General features: G+C 47.9%; 2 protein-coding genes across 2 annotated transcripts in view; both read right to left on the reverse strand.

Moving 5' to 3' along the window:
- The window catches only part of LOC307075204 (E3 ubiquitin-protein ligase HECW2-like), a 37242-nt gene extending 29342 nt beyond the window's left edge, over window positions 1-7900 (reverse strand). Inside the window, 2 exon segments of the mRNA XM_079735710.1 lie at window positions 9-1502; window positions 6737-7900. Coding sequence (XP_079591836.1) covers window positions 9-429 — 421 coding nt within the window. The 5' untranslated portion in view covers window positions 430-1502; window positions 6737-7900.
- Window positions 1266-22458, reverse strand: gtf3c3 (general transcription factor IIIC, polypeptide 3; the record flags this gene model as incomplete). The annotated part of the gene is made up of 19 exons (XM_079734272.1): window positions 22154-22458; window positions 21969-22053; window positions 21287-21690; window positions 21056-21179; window positions 20067-20258; window positions 19421-19586; window positions 18366-18513; window positions 17285-17765; window positions 16874-16974; window positions 16144-16315; window positions 14723-14925; window positions 14197-14298; window positions 13235-13370; window positions 12464-12689; window positions 11537-11597; window positions 11187-11322; window positions 10292-10416; window positions 8512-8664; window positions 1266-1502 (listed from the first exon to the last, which is right to left on the reverse strand). The coding sequence occupies exons 1-19, from the start codon at window positions 22256-22258 to the stop codon at window positions 1266-1268; spliced, it is 3357 nt and encodes a 1118-aa protein (XP_079590398.1). The 5' UTR covers window positions 22259-22458.
- Between the last annotated feature and the right edge of the window lie 1345 nt (window positions 22459-23803).

Consider the following 23803-nt stretch of genomic DNA (forward strand, 5'->3'; position numbering starts at 1 on the left):
CCACTCACCGATGTGGTAGAGGCCGATCCAGTCGGTGGCGTCCACCTCCTCCTTGATGTCCCAGGAGATGACCAGGTGGGCGTGGCCCAGGGTCAGCTGGTACGTGGACGCCGTGAGCGACGAGCGGCTCTCCGACGTCACCAGGTCCGTGTCGCTGTTGGCCCGCTGGAGCCCCGCCCCGCCGGACGGCTCCTCCCGATTGGACGAGGACGACGAACACGAGGTGGAGGGGAGGGAGGAGGAGGAGGAAGAGGAGGAGGAACCCTGCACCGACAGGCTCCGCAGGTTCTCGGGCCCCAGCGTGAAGGGCCGTCCGTGAGGGTTCCGCCGACGCACCGCCAGCAGGCGGTCCCGGGCGCTGGCGCCGTCGGCCGACGCCGCAGGCGCGGCGTCGGCCACCTGGGCGGGGCCGGCCGTCGCCGCGGCCATGACGACCGGAGGGGGGGTGCGATGGGGGGAGGAAGAGACAGGGAGGAGGGGAGGAGGAGGAGGGGCGTGGCTGATACTGGGGGTTATGGGGGTTATGGTGGGTGGGGGGAAGACGGGGATGGGGAGGGGGGAGGAGGGGGGGAGGGAGCCGCCAGGGGCGGGGGAGGGGGGAGGTGGGAGGGGGCGGGTGGGGAGGACAGCTCTGGCGAGGGAGGGCCGAATGGTGGAGGACGAAGAAGATGACCCAATAAAATAAAAAATAAAAAGAGGAGGGAGGGAGGGAGAGGGCGAGATATGTCACCAGGAGCTCCTCAGCATCCACCTGCTCTCTCTCACAGCGTCCCGCGGTCCTCTCCCGCAGGCTTCCATGGCGCTCGGCCCGACCACCCTCCAGCGAGGCCCGCTTTAGTCCGACAACACATCCAAAAGAAACCAAAAGCGGAGGACGAATCGATGCTGCGGCCGCGGCCGTCTCAGGACGCTCCCTGCCGCGATTCCCTCAAGCAAGGCACTTGAAGAATTCCCAGAATCCTGCAGTCAGTCATCCAGCCTCGACGAGGGGCCTGAACTCCCCCTTTTACGCCCTTCTCTCGCCCGTCCCCCACTATACATATTCTATGGCTCTCTCTCTATGTCTCAGAGTCTCTCGCTCTTTCCTCTCGGCCTCCCTCTACCTCCCTAGCCCTGTGTGTCTCTCCGTCGTCTCCCTCTCTCTATCTGGCTGTGTCTCTCTCCCGTCACTACACCTACATGCCTCTGGTGAGGTAGAGAGTCCCAACTCCCAACCCGCTCCTCTGACCTTTGAACCCTACCGCTAGATAGGGTTCTAAAGGCTTCTAGAGGACCCTGAGCTTTGGGAGAGGAGGGGGTACGACTCCCGAAGGTCTTTGCTCAGAGGCACTGCGGCGATGGCTGTGGCGACGTCTCGCGGAGGAAAGGGTGGAGGTGGCGGCGGAGGAGGAGAGGGTGTGGTGTTTTCCCCCGTCGCTCGCCTGCAGTCCGGCGTGGTGGGATGAAGGGGTTGGTAGCTCCTCTGTGGGACGGGGGAGGTGGTGGAGATAGAGACTGGAAACCTACAGGAAAGAGAGACAGGACAGAGATAGAGACAGAGAGAGAGAGATAGAGAGAGAGAGAGAGAGACAGAGAGAGAGAGAGAGAGAGAGAGAGACACAGACAGGACAGAGATAGAGACAGAGAGAGAGATAGAGAGAGAGAGAAAGAGAGAGAGAGAGAGAGAGAGAGAGAGGACAGAGACACAGACAGGACAGAGATAGAGACAGAGAGAGAGGACAGAGATAGAGACAGAGGCAGAGACAGAGAGAGAGAGAGAGAGACAGGACAGAGACACAGACAGGACAGAGATAGAGATAGAGAGAGAGAGAAAGAGACAGGACAGAGATAGAGACGTAGACAGAGACACAGACAGGACAGAGATAGAGATAGAGAGAGAGAGAGCGAGAAAGAGACAGGACAGAGATAGAGAGAGAATAGAGATAGAAACAGGACAGAGACAGAGATAGAGAGAGAGAAAGGACAGAGATAGAGACCGGACAGAGATAGAGATAGAGAGAGACAGGAAGATAGAACATTAAGATGAAGAGGTGGAAAGGGAGAGAGCAAGAGAGAGGAAGGGGGGGGGAAAGAAGACAGAGAGTGATCAATAATTCATAACAGTAAGGACCTTTACAGTAAATCACTCGGATAATATGTGTTTATAAGGCGGACACCATGGTAAAGTTACAAAGTAAAGGTTTTTCCAATCTTTGACATTCAAACACATTTCAAAAGATCCCTCTCCCACATGACACAGAACCATGCTCTGGAAAGTCCATTCATTCAACATTTACAATAAAACCACCGCTACGGACATCAAATATGAAATACTAAATGGAGCAAGGCTCTGAATGGATCTGAGAAGATCACATGATTCATGTCTTGTGACTGTAGCCGGGAAAGAGCATTCCTGCCCTCCTATCTGCATTATTGATGACATCATTTTCTTTGAAATGCAGGTTTTCCTGCAACATGCTTTCGACATATTTTAGGTTGGTTCTTTTTTACACCTCGATCACACACACACTCACTAATCAAAGACACAGAAAGGGATCCATGTTCTCAATCTGATCTTGGTTCTTCTTTGACGTCCCTCCTCTCTCTCCCTCTCTCCCTCGCTCCCTCACGCTCGTCTTCGCCTCGCCCCGGTTGCCATGGTGACCGGCAGAGCGGGCAGCCCAGCTTCCGCACCACTTGGGTCAAAAAGGGGCCATGTGACCTGGCCAAGAGTCCCTCGATCCACCTTCTAGCCCTCTTTCTCTCTCCTTGCACTAAGGTTTATGTCTCTCTGTCTTTTCCATTCTCTCTCTCCATCTCTCTCTCCTCCCCATTCGTTTTCACCTCTGTTCTATATTTATCCCCCAGACCATTTTTCATTACCTCTCTCTCCCCCCCCCCCTATGTTTTCAGAGAGAGAGAGAGAGAGAGAGAGAGAGCAAGAGAGAGAGAGAGAGAGACACACAAGCTTGGTGTGATGTCATCAACTGCTATTGTTTATAAATAACCAACGGTGAGAAAGCTCTAGAATAACTAGCAAAACCGACACATCCTTCATACCTAAAAACTGGTGTTGAACAATATGAACAATGTATATGTTATGTTTTCAATAAAGATTAAAGCTAAAGTCCAACTCCCAAACCCCAACTGGTTAAATTGATAACTCAGATAGCTCAGTTGACATCTGAATGTAGAAAATCTAATCAAATCAACAGCTATTAAAACATGTGTTCCTAGAAGTCTCAAAGCTAATTCCCCTTATAATGACCCCTCCATTTTTTAATTATTGGAGCATTGAAATGTTAGTTATTATGCTGGCAGGAATGTTTTTTTGGTCGTTGTTTATAAATGATTAAGCATGAAACAATTTTTCATTATGGGGAGACATTGTTCTGTTTGAAAACGCCACAGATTTCTTCATACGGGATGTAGCATACCATCTTCGTTAGCCCAGGTTACAGTGTATTTAGATTGATGGAGGATTTACAGTACCACAACTCTCTTGAGTCCTCTCAATAAGGGGGATTATCGCCCACAAACAATCCCATGATGCATTCTGATACAGAAGCCCTCTAACGACCAGAAATAACAAACATTACACACACATTCAGCATACTTTTTTTAAGGCCTCTCTTTCTCACACACATACGCACATACACACACACACACTGGGGTGAATGTCGTTGATCCAGTGGTGGGATTAAAACAGAGAATGAAAGGATTAGCCTTCTTCCGTAATCCCTGTGACACCACATGGATCCTGTCTGAATCCCTCGGTCTCTCTCTCTCGCTCTCTCTCTCTGTCTCTCTCTCTCTCTCTCTCTCTCTGACACACACACAAACACACACACACACACACGCGCACACACACACACTTTTGGATATGATATGCTTGTTTCGATTCTACTACACTTTTGATGAAGAATCGTCCGCCAAACTATTACGATTTCAATGATTGCGTCACCAAAACGTGGAGCCGTAGGAAATAATGCGCACATCCATTGTTTCACTGCATCCTATGTCCAGCTGTTGACAATGCAGTCTGACACCTGCAACTAAATATAAACCCTTTCTCACCAGGTCCCTCACCAGGTGGGACGACGAGTGGTCCGTACTGTGTGTGTGTGTGTCTGTGAGTGTGTGTGTGCGTGTGTGTGTGTTTCACAGTCTCAGCGTTCAATCTCAGGGCCTAACATAACGATAGTCTAACCATAAGTGTGTGTGTGTGTGTGTGTGTGTGTGTGTGTGTGTGTGTGTGTGTGTGTGTTAGACAGTCTCAGCGTTCAATCTCAGGGCTTCACATAACGATAGTCAAACCATAAATTTCTGTGTGCGTGTGTGTGTGTGTGTTACAATCCCAGCACTCTATCTAACCATAAGTGTGTGTGTGTGTGTGAATTGGTTTTCATCTCTATACTCTAATGCAGTCATCCATGTTTCCTGCACGTGTCTGTGTGTCTGCGCTTCCGGAAGAGAACACAGGCACCATGTCCATCAACGTGCACGCACATACTTACACACACACACACACACACACACACAGACAGAGTACAGACCACTCTCGTCGTCAAACCTAGATGAAGAGAAAAGAAAAGCTTACTCATCATTGCCCTACTGCCCTGGCATCTGGGTTGCTCTAGCTGTGTGTGTGTGTGTGTGTGTGTGGTCTGAAATCACTTCCAATTTACAATATGGTGAGCTAATGTTCACTGGAATGGCAGGAAGGGCCCTCAGTGTGTGTGTGTGTGTGTGTGTGTGTGTGTGTGTGTGTGTGTGTGTGTGTGTGTGTGTGTGTGTGTGTGTGTGTGTGTGTGTGTGTGTGTGTGTGTGTGTGTGATCAATGGCACTATCATAATGACATCATACTGCTAATGATAGTTAGCACTGTCCATGCTAGAAAGTGGTGTTGTTCGAATTACAATTGTTAATGCAATTTGTTTATCATCAATAAGTAACTATGATTAGAGTGTGTTAATGCTAGTAAACATTGATAACACTACTTTGAGGTATTCATGCTAGCAGGCATTCATTTGAACTGGTGGGCGAGGAGGCCATCCTGTTTAGTGCTACATATTCTGCTGTCTGAGATCCATGCCGGAGAGTTATTTATAAGTAGGGACTCAGTACCTAAATATACCCCACAGCACTGTGAGAAACACACACACACACACACACACACACACACACACACACACACACACAGAAGAAACCATTTCCTACTCAAATTATCAACTGCTGGTGAATTTGGGCTCTATCGGGGGCAGTCAATAATCTGAAGTAAAATAAGGACAGAGTCCAATTTTTTTTATCAGAAGTTTGCTGACCGATGAAGTTCTTTCGTATTCGAGGCATTTTGATTTTACCCCCAACGCAAATCCAAAGTATGTGTCACTCGCATCTAGAAATAACAGTAGCGTGACAGCAGAACAATGAGACGGCAGCTTCCTGTCCCACGCACACACCCATCACATTCCTTCGTGCCCTGTGGATGGGTGTCTGTGTGTGTGTTTGTGTCCGCGCGCCAGCGTGTGTGTGTGTGTGTGTGTGTGTGTGTGTGTACCATTTTCACCTGTTTACTCATTTACTTTTGGAGGAAAATGAATATTGTATGTGCTTTACATGTTTTCAATTTTATTAATTTCGTTTTCCTTCACAAAAAACAAAAAAAACTGACTGCAATCAATTTCCCAAAATCAACTCTCAAAAACTACTAGGGATGAACACATTTACGTCACGGTGCCTGATTCCTTCCGATTAGCAAAAGGAGACAAATAACAAATAATAATATAGATTCAGAACTGAGGTGACGACAAATCAATTGATCAATAGTCACTCAGTTGTAGGTCTACATCAACTCGTCTGAAACACATGACCAGCATCACCATAGAAGTTCCCTTTATTCTCTTAATATCCTTAAGGGTTTAAGCTAAGACTTATTTCTGTGTGTCTCCAGTCTGTGCCCTAAATACCAAGCATAGTTACTTTCATGGAGGCTCAACTACTGCACTTGCCTAAAACAACAGCGTTTGTTGCCCACCCTCCGTACGTACGGTAGGCGGGGCTTCCCCGTTCCCAACCAATTAAAGGCAAAATCCACTCTGCGTTGGGCTCAGTGATTGGTTAGTTACGGACAGAGGCACCGCCTACTGTACGTTGTGACACTTGGATCTGTGACTACAAAACAAAATGAACTTAAGTTATGGTCGAAAACTGACGGAGTTCAACCAGAAAAAATAGATTAATCTTACATAACACTCGAGGTGCATCGTTCTAGTCTGCTGCATGATGTTAGACAGATATAGAGAGGACATGCAATGTAATGGTAATGCTATCTTTATCCCACTGTGTACGGTACCGTTATAGTCCTCCCGTTACTCAACAACACACTTGATGCTCCTCCTCACTAAATACGTTTCAACTTTAAGGGGGTTATTTGTTGTTGTTTTGGGTAGAACACACAACGCACACACACAGACTGAACCACTAGTTACGACAGGGTTGGATTAAACACAGCAACGCAATTGACAAAACCTTGATTTAACCAAAACATCTTCAACAAAACGACGTGGAAAGTGCTGCACAACGAACACGTCTGCAGCCCGAGTCTGGTGGCTGTCAGTCGGTCCGATCACGATAAAAACAATCACATATTTAAAAATCACTGACAAATCCAAGCAGCCCCAACCACACTCACACACACAACCACACACAACCGAAAAACGACGGAATAAAGATCAGTGTGGGGCTGCAGACTTACCGTCTACACAGACAGGGACCGACCCTCCATGTTTCCAACACCTCTCATGTCGAACTAAGCGGGCTGTCCGCAGCCATAACCCGCTACCAGAAGTCCTGTATCGCTGGTGGCCCCACCGACGCTTCCTCCGTTCCCTGACCGGGATTCAGCGCTCCTAAACGGGGTCGCTGCGCAGCCACCCCTCGCTGTCGGCTCCAGATTCTAGGACAAGGCGTAAATCTCGCTTTGAGCGCATTCAGGGCGTATTACTTTCTTTTCTCGAAATCATCCCGTGCTTATCGGCTTGGGAGTTTTAAGCCACTACGGAGAAATATAGCGTTGATGCTGCCAGTGCTGAAAGAAGCGTTCATATCTTATTTATCTAGCGAGAAGACTTCATCACATCCGCCCGCCCGTTTCCGCTACATCACCATCGTAATGAAAGGCGCTCAACACCCACATCCACGGCACCGGGGAAAAACACACCCGGTGGTTCAGAATTAAAACGAGACGACGTGGATGTGTTTTAATCCCGTTCAGTGCATTAAAATAATACCGTGAACTTTATTTGGGAGCAAGGTTTATCGAGGTTTAGGAGGGTCCATGGGACGCATCCTGCTCTCTCTCCATCCTTTAGGGATGGAGACTCGGAGTCAAGGCGTACTCTGTTCGCAGACTTCAGATGTCATTAGACGGGGAGGGGGAGGGTTGGGGGTTTACCAACATAATCCCATCGCTCTAATCCGCGATTGAAACCGAATAAAAAACTACTGTCGTAATGAGACCAATACGTAATTAATTTCGTGAAGAAAAAAAAATCTGTAATTTTAATTGAGTATTTTAATTTATGAACAAAATAGGCTACACAGTTTTTTTGTACATAGGCAATAGAAAAAATAAAACATGTGTAAACATTTATACAAATCTTCAAAAAAGCATCAAGCAACCTCTCAAGTATGATTCCAAAAAATGTAGGGAAAATGCTGCAAAAAAGAACTTGCAAAGTGCTCCTTAAAAACACAAAATCACCTGCAATTAACTGGATATTAATCCCACCAAAATAAAAGCCACTTCGACCTTAATCCATTCACCACTGCTTCCGGAAAAGCCTCCAGACTGCAGTCCTAAATCCACAAACACCACCCTCGGTTTGTGTAGGAACACACGCCTGAATGTGGGTCTGTGTTGGTGTTTAGATGACACAGTGTGTGTACAGGGTCTGGCGGGCCAGGTGTGTGTTGCCACTGGCCTGGTAGATGAGAGACAGGTTGAAGGCAATCTCTCTCCTCAGGTCAACCTGATCCGCCTCTATACCCTGGAGAGAGAGAGAGAGAGAGAGAGAGAGAGAGAGAGAGAGAGAGAGAGAGAGAGAGAGAGAGAGAGAGAGAGAGAGAGAGAGAGAGAGAGAGAGAAGAGAAGAGAGAGAGAGAGAGAGAGAGAGAGAGAGAGAGAGAGAGAGAGAGAGACATCAATATAGAGGGAGAGATGTACATAGATATGTAGAGAGGTAGTGGGAGAGAACGTATATAGATAAGAAAGAGGAAGAGAGAGATATTTACATGTATATATACACATGTAAATATATATAGAGAGAGAGAGAGAGAGAGAGAGAGAGAGAGAGAGAGAGAGAGAGAGAGAGAGAGAGAGAGAGAGAGAGAGAGAGAGAGAGAGAGAGAGAGAGAGAGAGAGAGAGAGAGAGAGAGAAGCGTGGAGACTACATTACGACCTATCAAAAGAATACAACCGAGGAGGTTTAACATCCACCTCAACGGCTAAACAATATTGTGTGTGTGTACCTCCAGGGCAGGAGGGGGCAGTGCCAGGGCCTGCTGGTAGTAGTGGATGGCCAGGTGGACGAGGCCCATCTGGTGCAGGCCGCGGCCCAGGTTGTACAGGCTCTCCTGGCACTCGCCCCGCAGCTCCACATAGCGCCACAGGAAGGAGAAGCCCTACGAACACACACACACACACACACACACAGTCACGCACACAAAGGTCACACACGCACAAACCCACAGACACACACGCGCACACACACACACGCACACACGGGCACACACGTACACGCACACGCACACAGGCATGCGGGAACACAGCCACACACACACACAAACACATGCACGAGCGCACGCACGCACGCACGCACATACACAAAGAGTTGCGCACGCATACACATAGTCACACAAACACACACAGTCACACACACACAGTAACAGAAAAATTTAAATAAACCATCATCACCTGACCGTCCGATCATAAACAATATATTTTTAAATATATGAGCGGCTCAATGATACATTATTGGTTGAGACTTTTGCTTGGTTTATACGCTTGTAAAGAATGAATTGGCTCATCCAGGTGACCCACAGCTGTTTACAGGTGGCTGTTGCCGCTAAATGACCGCATCTCCCGCAAACTAATTCACATATCACCACATGTAACCACAATGTGCGCATCCATTCATGTCAGCATCATTTTGACAGAAATGATAGGCTACTGTTAGCCTAACATACTTAAATATAGGCTAATATGATATAGCCTATCAAATGTAATATAATTCATTAGGATATCAAACATTGGCCGGCCTCTGGGTAAACAGAGAGTTGAGTTATGTCTGATTAGAAACGGTATTCACATCCGATCATGAAAATAACAAAAAAAAGTTGATAAAGAGACGTTTAACGGATTTACAATTCGAAATACATTTGAAGGATTCGTTTCAGCATATAGAACAAACGTGGTACATTTGAATTTAGCAGAACAGCCACAAGGCACTACTGAGTACCGACGGAGACAATCGTTTCAGCAGCGTGCTTGGCATGAAATGACAGATGCTGAAGGCACTGTTTGAAATGTACATTTTTTGGGATCATCCTAAATTGTTTTGTAATGCTGCCAAACTTTTGCCATTATTTTCATCCCAGACCAACAGTCTAGAATCGTCCCTACTTCGGCAATACAATTATTGGCTAATTCCACTGTCATGCCACAATGGGGTTGTCAAAAAAACAATAAGGGCATTTATTGAATGCAAAACATCACACGGCAAATTGCACACAGAATAATGGGACCAACGGCCTGGAAAAAAAAACATTGCATAACTGAGCCTTTCCTTCTCGAAGCCAAGCAATGCTGTAGTATCACTCATTTACCACCCCCGTGTCCCAATGGAATGACCCGCTATTACACACTCACAATGTACCAACATTGGGTTTAGACTATTTAAGACGAAGACGACTAAATGTCTCTGTATCAAAGATCAAATCCTTGAAGTTTGGAGGTCACAACTATTCATTATCTGTATGAATATATAAAATAATAACTGCACATATACATCTGAAATCCGTAAACAATTCACAGGAAAAAGTACTTGATGTAAGTTGCTTTGGATACAAGCATCTGCTAAATGGCCTAAATGTAAATGTACATGTAAATTCACCATTCGTCATTAAGGATTTATCCACAGGGACTAACGGTAAGTTTAGTTGAAGTGAAGAAGACATCTTGCACAAGGATGTCTACAGGTTGTTGGGAATCAAACCCAGTAGATAGACAGACAGACACACACACACACACCTGTAGCACGAGCGGGTGTCGTTTGGAGACAAACTTCTGAGAGGCTAGGTGGAAGAAGGTGAGCCCCACACACAGGCTGTACATAGGGTTACTGCCATGAGTCCGGAACGCCTGCATGTACTGGCCTGGGGGGAGAGAGACATAGACAGAGAGAGAGAGAGAGGTTTATGGAGAGAAAGAGCCACGGAGAGAATGAGTGAGAGTAGGAGAGAGTGAGAGAGCAAGAGAGAGAGACATGGGGTTACTGAGCGAGAGGGTAAGAGAGACATAAGGTTGCCGAGAGAGAGGAAGTTTGACGGTTTAGCTTGATGAAATGATGTGCATTAAACACACATCATTAAGCGCCTCCACTTCTGCTAAATCTCCCCAAATTGTGTCCATGTGTATACACTAGGGCTGCCCGATTATGGGAAAAATCATAATCACGATCAATTTGGTCAATATTGAAATCACGATTATTCAAACGATTATTTTCGGAGTTTGAAAACATGATGTATTTATTCAGCATGTCTCGCTCAAAAACACTTTGGGACTGAGAACTTAGAAATTTTGCCTTAAAAAAGTACACAAAATGGTCCAAAAGAAAATCTTCAAATCTAAAATAATGTAGAGATATGTATCCAGCTGTTCTGCACTTTCTATAAAACATAAAAAATAAAATAAATAAAATAAAAAATAAAAAATCGAAAACTCGATTATGTTAATTTTGTGATCGTTTGACGCTAAAATCGAACTTCGATTTATCGCCCAGCCCTAGTGTACTCGTGCGTGTGCACGCCTGGCGTTTGTGGCCGCATGCGTACGCTTGTGTGTGTGCTATCGCTTGCGTTCCCATGTGCGTGCATGTGTGCGTTTGTGTGCCGCGTGTGTGCTTTGTGTGTGTGCGTGCGCGCACCCAGGGCGTGCTTGAAGCTGCCCGACACCATGGCGTTGTGTCCACACAGGACGCACAGTGCGTGGTTGTCGGGGTTCTTCAGCATCAGACGCAGACAGAAGCGGTGGTGCCGCTGGTGCTGCGAGTTCAGCGTCACCTGGGGGGGGCGAGGACAACAACAACAACAACAACAGGTAAACAAAAGACCACGAGAAAACAACAAAACACAGGAGCAACCGAGGAGTCAGGCGTTAACACAAAAACAAAATTGTGAACAACAGGGCAACGACAAGAAACCACAGGTAAACAACCAGTCAACAAGGACCCACACACACACTCACACACACACACACACACACACTAAAACACACCTGGTTGAAGACGTTCCACAGCTGAGGTCTTTCAGCATCAGAGGTGTCCATCAGCATAATTCTGGAAGGAAAGAAGAAAGAAAGGAACAACACTATGATCCTTGCTAATGTTACAGGAAACGATCAGGAACAAGCCATCTCTCTGTACCACTCTTTCTCTCTACCTTAGTGAAGCTCACTCCACCTTAGTGAAGCTCTCTACCTTAGTGAAGCTCTCTCTACCTTAGTGAAGCTCTCTCTACCAAAGCGATGCTCTCTCTACCTGATGTAGTCGTAGGCCTTAGTGAAGCTCTCTCTACCAATCTCTCTCTCGGCCTTAGTGAAGCTCTCTCTACCAATCTCTCTCTCTCTACCTTAGTGAAGCTCTCTACCAATCTCTCTCTCTGCCTTAGTGAAGCTCTCGCTTCCATAGTGAAGCTCTCTCTACCTCTCTCTCTCTCTACCATAGTGATGCTCTCTCTACCTGATGAAGTCGTAGGCCTTAGTGAAGCTCTCTCTACCTCTCTCTCTCCCTCTCTCTCTCCCATAGTGATGCTCTCTCTACCTCTCACTCTCCCAAAGTGATGCTCTCTCTCTCTCTCTACCGCTCTTTCCCTCTCTCTCTATCTCTCTCTCGTTCTCTCCCTCCCTCCCTCTCTCCCTCCCCCTCTCTCGCTCTCTCCCTCTCTCTACCTGATGTAGTCGTAGGCCTTGGTGAGGCTCTCTCTCTCACTCTCCCCCTCTCTCTCTCTCTCTCTCCCTCTCTCCCTCCCTCCCTCTCTCTCTCTTTACCTCTCCCTCCTTCCCTCCCTCTCTCTCCCTCTCTCCCCCTCCCTCCCTCCCTCTCCCTCTCTCTCTCCCTCCCTCTCTCTCTCCCCCTCTCTCTCTCTCTCCCTCCCCCTCTCTCCCTCCCTCCCCCTCTCTCCCTCACCCTCCCTCCCTCTCTACCTGATGTAGTCGTAGGCCTTGCGGTAGTTGTGGTCCAGGAAGGCGGCCGACAGGCCGAAGAACTCCAGCTGCTTCCTCTTGGGCTTGTTCTCGTAGAAGGAGTAGAACTCCATGGCCGAGTCCACCATGAGCTCCGCCTCCTGGTAGCGGCCCACCTCGCACATGGTGTGCACGCAGTCCACCAGCAGCTGCCACCACTCCTCCCGCGACAGCACGCTGGTCTTCCCTGAGGGGGGCGGAGTCGGGGGGGGGGGGGGGGGGGGGGGAGCATGAAAGGGGACATGTTGTGGTGGGCGTGTCCGCCGAGATGGGCGCACATCTCGGTGGACACGCCCACTTTTGTAAAGATTTTCTAAACGGCTTGTAGCGGCTAATCACACCCACACCTGGTGGGATAACGTGCCACCTTTAAGTAGGATAGGGCTTGTGTGACAGATTGCATCATGGGAATTGGTGTTATCGGAACCCCGCCATTTTGAGATGCCTGACGAGAGACACCAACGTAACTTGCTAATGACAACGTATTTGTTGCCGCGCTTCGCATGAAAAACACTGTGGCGGTTTTCAACACAACAATGTCTCCCCATAATGACAAATAATGTTATGATTTATTAGTAAACAACGACCAAAATCACCATGGTCACCAACATCATAACTAGCATCCCGATACTCCTACGCTTTCAAAATGGAGGCGGTCATGACGTCGTGATGAAAAAGCCTTTTGCACACACACACACACACACACACACACACACACACACAGCCACTCACCGCTGATGTCCTGGTAGGCGGCCTCCTGGTCGGTGACATCATCGGAGGTCATGTCCTTGACCTTCACCAGCCTCCGGTGGCGTTTCCCGTCCACTATGACGGAGCGCACGCACACGCAGGACCGCGTCATCGCCACCTGGGGGGGACACGCACACACACACATGGACAGACACACACAGACACACGGACAGACACACGGACAGACACACACGGACAGACACACAAAGATACACACACGGACAGACACACGGACAGACACACGGACAGACACACACAGACACACGGACAGACACACACAGACACACACAGACACACGGACAGACACACAAAGACACACACACGGACAGACACACGGACAGACACACACACACACACGGACAGACACACAGACAGACACACACGGACAGACACACAAAGACACACACACGGACAGACACACGGACAGACACACACAGACACACACGGACAGACACACACAGACACACACGGACAGACACACAGACAGACACACACAGACAGACACACGGACAGACACACACAGACACACGGACAGACACACACAGACACACACACGGACAGACACACGGACAGACACACGGACAGACACACACGCGGAAGACACACGTTGGAACACTCATGTGAATTTAGGAAGCAAACAGGTGTGTCTGTTTGTGTGTGTGTGTGTGTGTGTGTGCGTGTCTGTATAGACCTGTGTGTGTGTGTGTGTGTGTGTGTGTGTGTGTGCCTGTCTGTATAGACGTGTGTGTGTGTGTGTGTATGAGTGTCTATCTGTATTGATATTTGTGTCAGTTTGTATTGATGTGTCTGTAGTGATGTATGTGAGTGAGCGAGCGAGTATATATCTATGTGTGTATGTACGTGTGTTCAACCTTGTGTGTGTATATATATAAATGTTATTGTGTGTGTGCGTGTGTGCGTGCGTGCGTGCGTGCGTGCCAGACCTTGAGCAGCAGGGAGATCATGGTGATGACGGCGTCAATGTAGTCCTGCAGGTGGCCCTGGGTCTTCAGCAGGGTGGAGCGGTGCAACAGCAGCTTCAGCTCCTACACACACACACACAGACACACACACACACACACACACAGGGTGTCGAAACGTCACCCATTGGTACACACACAACCAATTTGCGTCCATATTTGGCGCATTGGGGGCGGGACTTTGGAGAGCCTCCCACAAATATAAGGCTAACAATGAACAGCTAACAGTTCATGGCTCAATTCATATTAAAGCCTCAATATGCCCTTTTTTATAATATTTTTAATAATCGAATAAAACTGTCAAACGGGACCGCTAAACATACATAACATGAAAACAAACTAGCCCCTGAGATCCTAAGGAACAAAGAATAATGGAGCGGCTTCGTGTTACGAGGAACTTCACGTCAGACCCGCCCACCAGGGCATCCCAAAATGGCTGCCACTTGAGACCAACACACACACACACACACACACACACACACACACACACCTTCTGCGTGGCGGAGGAGTCCTGGGCCAGCGTGTCGGGGTCGTACATGGGCTCCAGGGCCTTGAGGGCCGACTCGGGGCGTCCGAGTTGCTGCTGCAGCGTGGAGAGCGAGAGGCGGGCGCCCAGGTGCTGCGGGGCCATCTCCACCACGCGGTCGTAGCTCTCCGCCGCCGCCTCCAGGTGCCCCAGCGCCTTCAGGCACTCTGGAGGTCAGAGGTCAAAGGTCGGAGGTCAACGAGGCCCCACAGACGTTATAACCCTAGCGATATCATAACAAATTATATAACGGTATATATAACTCTCTCCTTTTGCAAGGTGCTATGCTAGTTAGCATCTGGGTCACCACTATAGCCATGTCTGGCCATTAAACCAGGCTTGAGAAGCCCTCTTTGGTTTCACCTTTGGCTTCCTTATATCCCACCGAAATAGTTTAGAGTCTAAACAAGTGTAGAGTTTAGAGTCTAGACTGTTTAGATACAACTATAAGAACCACCATCCCAAACGGTTTCCTTCTAAACTTTAGAGTCTTAAAAGTCGAGTCTGAACTCTGAGTAGAGTTTAGAGTCTAAACTATTTAGATACAACTATAAGAATCAATCCAAAATAGGTTCTCACCGTCTAAACTTTAGAGTCTTTACTTTAGAGTCTAAACTTTAGACGGTGAGAACACGTTTTGGTTGGTGCTACTTTGTGTGTTTTGATGTTTTGGCCCAAAGCTTGACTCTAAAAGCCCTGAACAATGGGCCTTCTCATTAAAGATTCTCTGTAAATGTGCCCAGTGTATCCTCCACGATCCCGCTCCAGTCAACCAAACACCTAGCTGTCTAGAAGAGCCCCACCAGAGATCATCTCTCATCAGTCCTTGACAGGAGGCTGACTGATTAATTGATTTTATTTGACCATTTTGATATAAAATATGAACAGCACTCTTGTGTCATACATAAAAAAATACATCAATAGTCAGGGATGACACTTTAAAGCCTGAATGCTTATTTCCACTGTGGTCCCTGTTTGGGCAGCACAAGAGGGCAAGTAGCAGAGAATCACACATCAATGTGTGTAATTAAGAATTTATTCTGTAGTGAAGGACCTCTTAGCCTCATTTATTGGTTAACCCCTAGGCGTGTACATTTATGCCCTAATGGCATGACATTGTTATTGCTGTGATTTTTTTATTTTATTTTATGTATGCATGTATTGCTGGACACTTTATACACTTCATTTTGTTATTGCGTCTTTTTATATTCCATGGGCTGCTTTAACAAGTGAATTCCTCATGTACGGGATGAAATAAAGTTTTTATCTTATCAATCATTCAAAAAAAATTGCAACCAAAAAAAAAAAAAAGTGGCACTTTAACGACCAGCGCAGTGCAGTGAGCGCTCACACACACATTAACGGGCGGTGTGGTTTTTGCATACCGGCGTGACGTAGCCAGACGACGGCCAGGTTGTACTTGACGGAGGTGACGAGGGCGGAGAGCAGCTGCAGGGCGGAGCTGAACTCCCCCTCCTCCAGGAAGGCCTCGGCCACGTCCAGGTGGAGGTCCCCCACCTCCTCTGGGCTCTGGCCCATCATCTCCGTCAGCAGGCCCTGGGGTGGGGGTGGTGGAGGTGGAGGTGGAGGAGGAGAGAGGGGCGGGGAGATCGCATGGCATCAAGTGAAAGTGGGGTTGAAATAGAGAGGCATAGAGAAAGGTGAAAGAAAGAAAGAAAGAGAGAGGGAGAGAGAGAGAGAGAAAAAGAGAGAGAGAAAGAAAGAAAGAAAGAAAGAAAGAGAGTGAGTGAGTGAAGAAGTGAGTGTGTGAGTGAGTGAGTGAGTGAGTGAGTGAGTGAGTGAGAGAAATAAAGAGTTACAGAGAGAAAGAGGAAGAGAGGAAGTTTGTCTGTTTATCTGGATGACATAACGTGTATTGAAGCCACATCATTAACCGTCTCCACTTCTGCTAATGGTGGATGAGAGAGTAGGGGAGAGGGGAGGAAGACAAGGGGGAGGAGGGGAGAGGGGAGAGGGGAGGAAGACAAGGGGGAGGAGGGGAGAGGGGAGAGGGGAGAGGGGAGAGGGGAGAGGGGAGGAAGACACGGGGGTGGAGGGGAGAGATGTAGGAATGCAGGAGGAGTGGGGGTAAAGAGGAGTGGGCCCATGTCTTACGTCCAGGGGGGTGTAGACGTGCTGGTGGATGAGGCAGACCATCAGCTTGGCCCGGATGTCCACCGGGACACTCTCTGGTACCACCAGCTCCAAGATCTCACCTGACACACACACACACACACACACACACACACCATAGTATTTGTAAGGATATCTGTAAACTGATATGCTGACGTTTTTTTTTTTTACTTTAGACAGTTGATGTCAAAACATAGACAGTGTGTACTCTGTACTCACCCAGCTCCTCCTCCTTCCCTTCAGCCTCTGCTCCTTTCTCCTCCACCACCATCGGCTGCTCTCCGTCTTTCAGCCCCTCCGTGTCCTGCCCCCCCCCTCCCTCCTTCTCTCCCACCTTCCCTCCCTCCTTCTCCTGCCCTTTCTCTCCCTCTCCTGGCTTCCCTCTCTCCCCACCCTCCACTCCCTCCTTCCCATTCCCTCCCGTCTCCATCCTCTCCTTCTCTCCCTCCTTCCCGTTCCCTCCCGTCTCCGTCCTCTCCTTCTCTCCCTCCTTCCCGTTCCCTCCCGTCTCCGTCCTCTCCTTCTCTCCCTCCTTCCCGTTCCCTCCCGTCTCCGTCCTCTCCTTCTCTCCCTCCTTCCCGTTCCCTCCCGTCTCCGTCCTCTCCTTCTCTCCCTCCTTCCCGTTCCCTCCCGTCTCCGTCCTCTCCTTCTCTCCCTCCTTCTCCCTCTGGTTTGGCTCCGGTTTGGTGACGGAATCTGAGGTCTGATCTCGGATCTGATCTGGGATCTGATCTGAGGTCTGATCTGGGATCTGATCTGAGGTCTGATCTGGGATCTGATCTGAGGTCTTATCTGGGGTCTGATCTGGGATCTGATCTGCAGTCTTATCTGGGGCTTTCCTCACCAACACGATACCAGAGAACTTCACCAGCACCTGAATAATACACAACCACACACCAAGGCACCAGGTCAAGACTCACACAGACCAACACTGTATGCGAGAGCACGTGATCCTGTGAACCAAAAAACCTGTATCTGTAAGAGTGTGTGTGTGTGTGTGTGTGTGTTCCTACATGAGTGTGTTTGTGTATGTACCTGCATGAGTGTGTGTGTGTGTGTGTTCCTACATGAGTGTGTCTGTGTATGTACCTGCATGAGTGTGAGTGTGTGTGTATGTGTGTGTGTTCCTACATGAGTGCGTGTACGTGTATGAATGAATGATGAATGAATGATGTTTTTTTATTGCCGGGTCATGCCACACAAGTGGCCCATCCCACATAGGATTACAGCACACCGATATAACTACACAAAGCGTGTAGTACACACATGTATGAGTGTGTGCACCTGTATGAGTGTGTGTGTCTGCATGAGTGTGTGTACCTGTATGAGTGTGTGTGAGTGTGTGTACCTGTATAAATGTGTGTGTACCTGTATAAGTGTGTGTGTGTACCTGTTTGTTTGAGTGTGTGTGTGTACACCTGTTTCTTTGAGTGTGTGTGCGTGTGCGTGTGCGTGTGTGTGTGTGTGTGTGTACCTGCAGGGCCTTGCTGTGCTGGTGCCCGGCCAGGTAGAGCTCGGCGGCCATGTTGATCATGTCGTCGCTGACCAGCTCCGGGTGACGTAGCAGGGCCTCCTCCATCACGCCCAGGGCCGACGGCAGGTCGTCACTCTCGAAGTAGCTCCTGACACACACACACACACACACACATACACACACACACACACACACACACAGTCAGTGTGTATCAGTGTAGCAAGTGAGCGAGCCAGAGGGAGAGAGAGAGAGCGAGAGAGAGAGCGAGAGATTGGAAGGAAGGCTGGAAGGCAAGGGGTTGGCTCACACAAACACACACACACACAAACACACACACACACAGTGTGTATCACACTGTAGAAGTGGGCCTATATATAACACAACAGGGTACGTCGCAATCAGTTTTTGAGTGTGTGTCCTCATTTGTCAGGTATTCATATGCCTGTTTTCAGAATGTGCGCATCAGTGTGTGTCCTGATATGGTCGTGTTTTCAGAATGTGTGTATCAGCGTGTATCCTCAAATACCTGTGTTTTATGAATGTGTGTATCAGTGTGTCCTCACATGGTAGTGTTTTCAAAATGTGTGTATCAGTGTGTGTCCTCATATGCATGTTGTGTTTTCAGAATGTGTGTATCAGTGTGTATCCCCATATGCCCGCGTTTTATGAATGTGTGCATCAGTGTGTGTCCTCATATGGTCGTGTTTTCAGAATGTGTGTATCAGCTTGTATCATCATATGCATGTTGTTTTCAGAATGTGTGTATCAGTGTGTGTCCTCATGTGGTCGTGTTTTCAGACTGTGTGTATCAGTGTGTGTCCTCATACACCCTTTTGTTTTCAGACTGTGTGTATCAGTGTGTGTCCTCATATACCCCTGTGTTTTCAGACTGTGTGTATCAGTGTGTGTCCTCATATACCCCTGTGTTTTCAGACTGTGTGTATCAGTGTGTGTCCCCATATACCCCTGTGTTTTCAGAATGTGTGTATCAGGGTGTGTCCTCATATGGTCGTGTTTTCCGCAGGAGTGTGTGTCCGCCCTCTCTCGCTCCTCACCTGGCCATGTCCTTGGAGAGCGTCATGAAGTGCTCGCCCTCCTCTAGGGGCAGCAGAGAGAGGATGCGCCGGTAGCCGTCCATGCACTGCTTGTGCTCGCCCAGGCGCATGTAGAGGGCCGAGCGCTCCCAGAGGTAGCGCACGTTGGTGGGGTCGTACTTTACGGCTGGAAGGAAGTATGTGTTCAGTTTATGGCCACACTTTAACACAAAAGTTTAGAAAATGATCAAGAAATCGTCATTAAGGAGCAGTGTTTTGATGTTTAAAACCCAGTGCCTTTCTCCTGGGAGTCAGACACCATAGCCACTTAACTATCTCAACCCCCCCCCCCCCCCCCCACGTCATTAAGGAATAGATAAACGTTAAATGGAGTGCATTTAAATAGTGCTTCTCTAACCAGTGGCCACTGATTCACACACCAACGGCGGAGTCGACCACGCAAGGCGACAGCCAGCTTGCCGGGAGCAGTTAGGGTGAAGTGTCCTGTTCAGGGACACCTGGACACCATGCGAACCAGCAACTTTCCGGTTACCAGCCAACCCGCTCTACCTCCTGAGCTACATACCGCCCCCTAAGGTATGGGAGCTCATGGATGCCCACCGGTGCCGTGACGGGGGGTTCGAACCCGGGACCCCTGGGTCCTTACCCTTGCTGTAGCAAATGATGGCCTGGCGCACGTTGTCCCGGTCCAGGGACATGTCGGCCAGCTTGACCCACTCCTCGCAGTCGGACGGGTTGAGGTGGGCGGCGATCAGGCCGAACTGCAGCGCCTTGTCCACGTCGCCGTTGTCCTCGTAGATCATGGCCAGCGTGGAGAAGGGCTCGTATGCCAGCGGAGCTGCATGAAGAAGAGGAGAAGAAGAAGAAGAAGAAGAAGAAGAAGAAGAAGAAAAAAGAGGTCATGATTATTACCAAAGAACATACAATCAACAACCAACTACTACCGACATAAAAACAAAATATGCCAATGCTCCTATGCTTCCAAAACTGAGGCATTGTGAGGAGATGCAAAGCCATATACTACTCTAATGTTTAAACTAGAGCCCGACCGATAAAGGATTTTTAAGGCCGATACCGATACAAATATTTGGTGATTTAAAAATCTGATATTCCGATATATCGGCCGATCTATATTTTAAAAAGAAATTCCAGAAACCCGTAACAAAACATAAACAGATTTCCCTAACATTGGTTATTTGTAGCTATTTATGAGTCCTCACCAAAATAATAAGATAATGCAGTTTAAAAATAAACTTTATCTTATTGTCAGAAAAGAAAACAGAAAAGTTGAAATCAAAATTTATTTAAGTTCTGATAAATAAAATGTATAAAAATGCAAACTTAAGATATGAAACTCAAAGTCCTTTGAACAAAAACACAATAACCCCCCAAAAAAATAAAAAAAATAAATCGGCCGATAGTTTGGAAAATGCCTAATATCGGCCGATAATATCCGCTCGCCGATATATCGGTCGGGCTCTAGTCTAAACAGCGTCAATGCACGCGCGCGCACGCACACACACACACACACACACACACACACACACACACACACACACACACACACACACACACACACACACACACACACACACACACACACACACACACACACACACACACACACACACACACCTTGTCTGATGATCTCCATGCACATGACGATGGCGTCTTCCTTCTCTCCGCGGGCGTAGCGGATGTTGGCTTCTCCCATCAGGCCCCTGAGGGCCCGCGGCAGCTTACTGCGATGGCGGCGCTCCTACAGACACACACACATTACGTATATATACACATGCACACACAAACACATAGATTTATGCACAAAAATCCCACATACACACAAAATAACATTATCTCTCTATTCACCCGCATCATCTTTCTGTTCTCCCGGTTCAGCTCCATCTCCAGGGCAAAGATGTCCCCTACTGAAGGGCTCTCTCTCCCATCTCCTCCTCCTCCTTCTCCTCCTCCTCCTCCTTCTCCATCTCCATCTCCATCTTCTTTCTTCATCTTCTTCTTCCTCTTTCGTCCTCCTCCTCCTCCTCTCCCCCTGGCGCTCTCCTCCTTCTCCAACACCTTCTTCACGTCAATCGAGAAGTCTGCGTCATTGGTGTCGTCCACATAGCTCAAGGTATCCTCATCTTCCTCCTCCTCCTCCTCCTCCTCCTCCTCTTCCTGTTCTTCGTCGTCGTCGTCATCTGTTGAAGGCGTCTTTTCTTCCAGCATGGAAGCAAAGGCCTGCTGGACCACTGGACTCACACCCTCGTCCACTGCAGTTACAGAATAGAAGAGATGCACTATTTTGTCATTGCACCGCCTTTCAGTGTATTTTGTATATACAGGTCACTATGGAGCCGGGTTAGGGTTAGTCATTGAGTTGAGGGATGCCTACAAGGAAACTGCGGGGTCTTGGGGTTAAACCGACAACCCTTCAGCTCGAGGTCAAACCCCCTTACAGTGCTCGTGAGGGCTTTGCAGGAGTCCATCAAAGGAGACGAAAGACAGAAAAAGACTGAAGGAGATTCAATGTTTTACAGTCGTTGGGTACCTGTGGTCCTGAGAACTTGATCAGAGGTACTGGGCTGGACATCCTCTTCCTCGCCGTCTTCACCGAGACGCTTGACACTTGGTTGCTGGTAGAAAGGGACCACCGCAAGAAGTCAATTAATTTGTCATGTTTACATGTGGCTATAACCCCGTAACGGGTGCGCTACTGCTACCCGGTCCACTCACCGCTGCTTCTCGCTCCTCTCTCCTTCTGTCGAACTCCTCAAAGGTGATCCTACCCTCCAGGTAGTCGATGAGTTCTGCACTGAAACCCGACATCTCTGTTTGCATGCGATCTTGCAGAGCTGATGTGGTGCTGATTCACTCCTTGCAACGACTTAAACCTCGGCTTTTCTGCATGCTAAACGCAGCATTGGGCTGTCACGCATGTTGCTATTCGTAACGTTGGATCTTAAAAGGTCGAGAGTGGAAAATCGGCTAGGAAACATGTCATATTAAATGACAACACGGTATTGTAAACAAAGCATGGAGTGTGCAGGGCGGTCTGACCCTTATTTACTTCCGGGTTAGCGTCAGACATTGTGAACGTTTTGCTGCCACCTGGCGGTTGCATTTGGTACCGCCGCCACTAAATGCTGACAGGCCAACATCAGTTCGGTATTGTAGAATAAATTATGTTTACAGGTTTGATTGTTTGAAAATAGTGCTTTGTATCTGGACTTTAACAGCTGACATGGTCAATTCTCTTCATCCACTGTAACTTTAGAAATACCCTATATGGATGGAAACACTGCATATTTCTCTTTACTGGTAGTAATGTCCTTATGAGAACCAACTATACTATGTACTCCTCCCTCTATTTCTTTTCATGAAACCTTTGTGGATCCTGGATGTAAATTGTGCTGAATTATTCCTGTGTCTTGTATGTAATTCTTCCGAGGGTCAAAAAACGTCCTCCAAATACTTGCCTAGAGTCAGTCTGAATCAAAATGTAAGCGATGTTGCTTCCTATTAGGCTCAATTAATGCATACTTTAAACTATACAGGTCAACATAAATGTTTCCCATTCGAATACCGCACTCAGACTTTTTAAAAGGTCTTTAAAGGTCACCCAGGAGGGATTACGTTAAGGTTTCACAGTAAGGCGTCACCGTGACTTCATAAAAACATCACATTAAAACCATCCATCCTCAATCGTATCAGAATAAGCATTTGTACAGGAAACACTCAAACGATTTCTTCGAACTCATGAACAATAAATAAATAAGGGATACTTGGGTTGTTTGGGAACACCTTATCTGTCCTCATTGATTCCCTGAAGGACTGCGCTCAGTAGCATAATGTGGTTGGTGGCCATTGCTGTTTTTAATATATATTTTAATTTGATTAGACTATTTATCCTCACACGTACAGTCCAGGCCAGGGAGGGAAAAGGACAGAGAGAGATGGGAAGGAGGAGAAAACAGACCGAAATGGATAAACAATTGTTGAACGATAAGGGACAAAAGAGGTGGACGGAAATGGAAGAGTGATAAGGAGAAAGAAGGGCTGTATGATGGCATAGTGTTAAGTTAATGATATGAAAAGAGAGAGCGAGAGAGAGAGAAAGAGACAGACAGACAGACAGACAGACAGACAGACAGACAGACAGACAGACAGACAGACAGACAGACAGACAGACAGACAGACAGACGATGTCTGTTTGGGGGCAGTGGCTTCAGCCCAACACTCATATGATGTCTTTATTCCACCATGGATCTCTACAGAGCTCCGGTTACTTCCATCCTGTAATGCAGACCTACTGTCATCCTTCTGCTGTTGTTCTACATACTTTCCTGTTCTGGTTGATCAAGATCAACCCTTCTAAGTCTGAAT

Source organism: Pollachius pollachius (assembly GCF_949987615.1).
Source record: "Pollachius pollachius genome assembly, chromosome: 4".
Taxonomy (NCBI): Eukaryota; Metazoa; Chordata; class Actinopteri; order Gadiformes; family Gadidae; genus Pollachius; species Pollachius pollachius.